The sequence below is a fragment of the Rousettus aegyptiacus genome, unplaced genomic scaffold (genome assembly GCF_014176215.1).
Source record: "Rousettus aegyptiacus isolate mRouAeg1 unplaced genomic scaffold, mRouAeg1.p scaffold_m13_p_9, whole genome shotgun sequence".
Classification (NCBI taxonomy): domain Eukaryota; kingdom Metazoa; phylum Chordata; class Mammalia; order Chiroptera; family Pteropodidae; genus Rousettus; species Rousettus aegyptiacus.
Genome location: NW_023416312.1, coordinates 48400226 through 48407281, shown reverse-complemented (window position 1 = coordinate 48407281; position 7056 = coordinate 48400226). Strand labels below are relative to the sequence as shown.

The 7056-nt window shown below is 33.4% G+C and overlaps 1 protein-coding gene across 1 annotated transcript; it reads right to left on the bottom strand.

Moving 5' to 3' along the window:
• Window positions 1-811: 811 nt before the first annotated feature.
• Window positions 812-1789, bottom strand: LOC107502643 (CPX chromosome region candidate 1). Its single transcript, XM_016130057.2, has one exon. It carries the CDS (start codon window positions 1787-1789, stop codon window positions 812-814), a length of 978 nt encoding a protein of 325 aa, XP_015985543.2.
• Window positions 1790-7056: the final 5267 nt, after the last annotated feature.

Here is a 7056-nt window from a genome sequence, read left to right as displayed (position 1 = left end):
TCCCATATGCATGTACTAAAATTTGATTTTTTCCTGTCAATCTGTCTCTGTTAACTTGATTTTTAGCCCAGCTAGAACAATTTAGAAAGTGGGAGAAAAAGGTTTTTTTTTAGCCTCCACTCTATCCAAGAAAATAGTACAGTCATATGCTACCAGCTTAATATTCATTCATTTCTATCTCAAATTATTTCACTTCGATCACATTATTTTATTTTGAGTTTAATTTTTAATTTAAATCACCAAAATTGCTATCTCAACATAGCATATTTATAATACTTTAACCTTTTTTTTTTCTATACACGGATTTTCTTTAATCTAGTTGTAAGAATACAATGAAACTTTTAAAGTCTTTAAAATGTTTATTGAATATATGGAGAACATTTCAGATATTATATTTAGTAGAGTCTCTAGAAACGCCTGGTAGGACTTTGTCTAGCCCTCTAATATATGTTTGCTATCATTGTCAGGATTCTGTAAGCTTGAAATCTGATAGTATTAACAATATTTCTACCTTCAGAAATGAATTTTAAGAAAGTGCAAACATTTCCTTAGTTCCATTGTTAACTCAATACCGACTGAGGATCTGATATTTTGACACTCTGTAATAATACAATATAAACAGATTTATCCTTATGAATTTTCTTCGCTCCTTAAAGGTGTTTCTTTCTGATATATTCAATTATTTTGTGTTCTTCTCTGCAACTTCTTCTAATAGTACTAAAATTTGCGCTCATACAATTTTATCTCAATTTGGTAGCCAAATTATAAATTTTAGAAGTTAAATATTAAAATAAATTCTCCTCAATTTAAGTTAATTTTCAGGAGAATTGCAAGAATGCTGTCTAAATTCAACCAAATTGTTGAAACAAATCCCGCAGATGGGACAAAGGTATTTCCAGCCATCATCAGTATTTATGATCACCACACTCATGTTATGGTGTGATCGCAAATGATCTTCGAAAGCTTTTCTGTTAAATGTGCTTTCAAATTTTGTCTGTGGGACATAGAACACAGGCCTCACAAAAATATGGAATTCCTCCTTCCCTTCAGTATCCGTTGGTTTGGACATTTTTTTTGAAGCCATTCTCTCAATGAGGTAACGGTAGTAGTACACCCTCAGAGGTCTTCTAAATATTATGGCCCTTTCCACAGGGGGGAGGACATTTGGATTTTCAATAAACGCAATATATTTTTGCTTTACCCACATGATATTGTGACGACCTGCAACTTGAGAGAAATATCTTCCACACAGCAGACGAAGAGTCATTCTTCTAATCTCACGATGGTTAATGAATGGGATTCTCCATGAAATTGAGAGTTGGAAAGGAATTTTGTAATTTATGGTGGTATAACACGAATTGCTTGTTTTCTTCTTCATATTTCCTGAGTAGAATTTTACTCTTTTAATTAAGGAATTCTTTCTATCAAGGCTTATTAGTGGTGTATTCATATGGGTAATTCTCCCTAATCCTGACATAAGAAAGATCCACTTTCTAGGAATGGGAATTTGAATGAGATGAGACTCTTCTTCTTTTAAATCTTCTTGAGGATCATTTTGGTCCATCTCTACTTCAAGCTCATTGTTTTCTGCTGGTTGAGAAACAGCGTGCTCCTGGGAGATTGGTATGTCTAGCTCCCTGTTCCTTGGGTCGCTTTCTGCCTGAGAGATCATATTAGATTCAGCAAATGAAGGCCCTACATCTGCACTACAGTCATCTGGAGCCTCATTTTCTGAATTTTCGAGAACAAAGTCAGTTGAATCACTTCCTTCTTTAGTAGGGGAAGTCATTCTGGGATCTATTTATGAGAAAAAAAAAAGATCTATTAAATTGAAGAATGCTTGAATTCATTAAAAGTCAGTTTTTTTGAACTAGTAAAAAGCATGTGGATGTGTCATTCCTGAGTTTTTCACACCTTAATATATATACATTTCTCATACCTTTGATATCAGTCACAGACTCATAAAATAAAATAAGGAAAAAAAAATCCAAACTGAGGGCAAATGTAACTCCTATTTAAAAGGCTTTCTCATTATCTAGTCTGGAACTTATATGTAAATTTGGAATAACATAAACTTTCATCTGGCTAATATAGGAATGTACTCTGCACTTGAGTACATATAATTCCCAATAAGAAGTCAAATTATTTCCTTTTGGATGGTGAATTAAAAAAGGACTTTCATTTAATAATATAAATCCAAATTATTGATCTAGGATTTTAAAATGAGACTAAAGTAAAATGCGGGGTTTTATGAATATATATGTGTTTGTGCATGTATCTGTGTGTGTGTGTGTTGTGTGTGTGTGTGTGTAAAACCTATGTGAAAATTAAAGGGTCAAATTTGTAAGAGCAAGCTATTCTTTCCTTGGAATTTTTTCTTTGTTTATTCTTTTATCTGTTCTTTCTGAGCAGTATCTCTGCAAAGAGCAACAATTTATGAATTATATGGGGTGGAAAGGCAGAGCAGATAAGAGTAGGAAGCTGAATAGTGAAGTCCAAATTCTGAATCATTTTATTAAAATGTATTTCAAATTATCATTTTGTTTTCATTCTCATTGCCTCAGCACTAATCAAGCTGATAATCATACTATGCTTGTTTTACTGCCGGTAGTAACTGATTTTCCTGATTCCAAACTCTCCATTTACCTTTCTCTTCTTTCCTTTTTCGTAAAGTGACATAGATTTTTATCTCATACTGCAGTCTTCAGAGACCCTCCTCTAACATTCTTACCTCTATTTACTGCACATGCTTTTTCTGTTCTTTTTGTTATTTCATACTCATACTTAACTTACAATTTAAGCTTTAAGCATGTTTTCAAAATTTTATATTAATTCAAGTGTGACTATTTTTACCGCAAATAAACTTTATTTGTTTACTTATTGTTTTACCGAAGGCAGTGATTATAATGAGTTCCACTCCCTAGTACTGTTTTACTAAGGTCATGGAATTATCCTCTACTTTTAAGTGCATTATTCCTTGACTCCTGTTACCCCATAATAGTTTGTTCTCCTTCTCCTTCTGTTATCCTTATTTTAGTTTGTCTTTTTTACTTTTTCCTTTTACTCTTCTTAACATTTAAATGTAAGCATTATTCAAAACATATTCTTGCTCTTCTAGTCTACTTTTTTTTTTTAACTCTCTTCTTCAGTGACTTTGTACAGTCCCAAAATTTCAAGGTCCCTTACAGAGCTTAACTAAGTTTAATCCGTTTGAGATTGTTGATTAGAGAAACTGTACTACCAAGATATTTCAGCATCAGCAGAGTTGTAATAAAAGTAAGACAAAGAACAAAGCTTATATTCTAGAGGGTGTCTATAATAACCCAATTGGACTCACTAAGTTTGAGGATAGTATGGCAGGTTGCTTCTAGTAAGGCTAAGATCCAATAATTTGGCGGGAACTGAAGTTCCTGGTGGTCATCTAGGTCTTGTCAGATGCACCCTGAAAGCAAATCAGTTAATTTTTATTAAAAAAGATGCAGACTAGTCAGCTTCTATACCTTCCTTTTCCAAGTGAAGTACCTATTTTGCTTTTCCTTTGGTAGAGTTTTCTACTTTCACATCCCAGGGTCGCTATGAGATTCATTGTTCTCTTCTACATTCTGCCCTGGCATTTTACATAAAATATATTTAGTGTATATACTCATACTTATCACAGATATTAATGCTATTAGAAACTATTAAAAATGTGTTTGTCAACAGAATTTAATTTATATTCAAAGGCTTGCTGTCTTCTGCAAGGAAGTCATATCAAAAATATGTGTACTTAGGGCCTTTACTATTCACTTAAAAAAAAAGTCCTTATTGAGATTGCACAAGGAGCACACTGGGTATTCTATTCAACAACTTAATATGTATCTTTTAATGCCCAGATTTATGTTTGGAAATAGCCAAGAGTTATATGTCTTCTTTCTTACTTTATCTTTTTCTAATAATACAGCCATATACATATATATATTTTTTAAGCATTGCAGTAATACAGTATATATATATATATGCAATATTTCACAGTTTATTAGACAAAAAAACAAAACTGTTACATTTCAACTAAGATAAATGTAAATGCACCTGATAGCTCATAAAACTATAATGCTTAAAATTCTTAAAATAAGACACATTCTTTGATTGATCACTGGGTCCTTGAGGAAGTGCAATATTACAGTTAAATATTTATAAAGGCTAGTTTTGTAAAAAGTAATATAAAGCAAAAACTATAACTAAATACCAGAGTTAGTATCTTCAGATTTTTCTCTTCTGATTCAGATTTTTATATACAAGGCCTGTTGAAATTTTAAATACGCATATATGGAATGTGAAATGAACCCGATTATTTTGAACCTTTCTAAATCAGATTTGTTTATCCTCCTAACTGGGGCAAGTTTGTTTGTATTCTAGTCAAAAACTGCGTCCTCCAGTGCTCATACTCTCAGGGAAGGATACATTTTTCCTTCTACCAACAGTTAAAGAATTTTATACCAAATTTCATCAAATGATTTATCAGCTCAGTTAAAACTTCTTTACATGAATTAAATGTCTCATCCTTCCTTTCTGACAAACTTTTTAAGCTACCCTATCACATTATGTTGAATGAAATGTTCCTCAATTAACACACGCCTCTGAGCCCCATTAAGTTATAAGTGTCAGGAAACCCCTAACTATGCCTTAACTCCTTCATTTGTAGAACCTTAAATTCTCCCCTTCCCCAAAACTTGTTGTTACTTTGAAATGTTTTTGTCACTGAAAACCTTTAGTGCCAAATAAAACAAGGTACTTTTCTCCATTTAAGTTATATTTGAGCATATACACAAAATTATATGTAAACATATTGAAGGCCTGACCCAAAGCATCAAGTCCCAGTGTAACATCTCTATCAAAGACTCATAAATTAGGCAACTGAAGTTAATTTTAAAATAATTTTTAAATGATGTGAAAAAGATACACAGACTAAGAGGTACTTATTAAAATTCCTCATATACTTTCAATTTACCTTACATCTCCATTCTCGGAGTACAACAACAAATGTGATTCACTAGGCCCAGTCTGCTCTCCTCCTTTTCTTCTGCCCTTTACCACCCCCTTTTATACCTTCTCAGAGTTCTTTTTACTCTACATCACAATGGACACAGAACTTGGCAACCTAGCAACCAAACAGAACCCTGTGCAGTGGTTAGGAGAAGGGAATAACTGAAATGGCAAAACTAGAATTGGTTTTAGGTGGCAAGAGAAAAGCAAAGGCTGTGAATACCCTTAAGATCATATTCTTGCTTCATCACAGATAAAATGTTAACTATGTGCTGTTCCCAAGTTTGAAAAAGTGTGAAGATAGTGTTAGATAGATAGTCATGAGCGACATGAGGGAAGACCCAGCCCTGTAACCATAGAAACCTCCTTAAAACAGCCATTTAATAGTTATAAATTACTTCTATATCCTAAGGTACAAAGACCATAAAAGCTTCTGGCTTAAACCAGCTACAAACACATACACAGAAAGTACTACCCTAACCTGCCTGTAACCTCAGCCTCATTATACAATCATTATAATATCATGTATATGTCCGGAAGTTCACAAATCTAATTAAAACAGACCGAATTCTGGGTAAGCACATGATAAGTAGGCAAAGGGTTATGTAACAGCCAAATGTCAATCAAAACAATCTCACATGCCCTTGCTAACACCCATCATGACCCAAATATAAACAGACCTTCCCACTTCTGTGGGGTTACAGCTCTTGTTGAAACTCACTCTTCCCTTGGAGTATGCTTTTTTTATCTTTTCACCTCCCGAATTTCATGGGGCTGCAGCCTTCCTTGGCATGGCGCATTTCCTTCTAAAAATGTACTTTCAATAAACCTTACTTTTTCTAAATCTCGCTAATCTGTAAGTCTTTAGTGAATCAGAGAGGAGAAAAATACAATTCCCTCCATGCTGCCGGGGTGATGCCGGATTTCACCTCACCCTGTGTGGTAACAATAGGATTGCCAGAGAAAATAAGGGCATTCAGTAAATTTAAATTCCTGAAAAATAATAAATACCTTTTGTTTTTTACATAGATATGCACCAAATACCAAATATAGTCAAATATGTGTTGAGACATACTCAAACTAAAAAAAAAATTGTTTCTCCAAAATTTAAATTTTATTGGACATCTCGTATTTTTGTTTACTAGCAATCTGGCAATCTGACATGGAGATAATATAGGGCCGATTGTTACATTTTATTAGGTTGGTTTACAAACTTTTAATTGTCTTTTATATCATTTGTCTAGTCCTACTTTGCTACTTTACTTTTATTTCTACTAACTCATTTCCTTTTGCTTTGTCAGCTTCCAATCATCAAACGATAGGGATACCTATATTCTTCGAATATCTTTTTGAATCTTATGTATAATTTTGTTTTGATCATGTCTTCAGAACATTTCTAATTCCCATATACTGTTAACAATGAGAATATCCTGATTTAAGTAAGCACATGAAGCTAAAAAGAGATATGAGAGTTGAGTGTCTCTTATCTAAGGTAAAGCAAGCTATCCTAAAAGCACTACAGAAGATGAATGATGAGAAATCCTAAAATCAAAATGTCAATATAGGGCCTAGATCGAGACTAGAAGTCAAAATGTGGCATTAAAATCGAGCCATTTATCCAGAAAGAAAGGACTAGTAGAGAAAACAAATGAAAAGCAATTGTATTAGTTTGGGTTCTCCAGAACCAATGGGAGATGATAGATAGATAGATAGATAGATAGATAGATAGATAGATATAGACAGACAAGTATATATAGATAAAAATAGATACATAGAAATAGATTTATTATGAGACACTGGCTTATGTCATTATGGAGGCTGAGAAGTCACTCTCTGTCATCTGAAAGCTGAAGGCCCAGAAAAGCCTGTGTTGTAGTTCTAGACTAATTCTGAAAGCCTGAGAACTAGGGGAGTCAATGATCTAAGTCCTGGTCTGAATCTGAAGGCCCAAGAAGCATGCACTTAGATGTCTGTTGGCAAGAGAAGTTCAATGTGTCAGCTTGTCAGCTTAGGGAAAGAACAAATCTGCCCTTT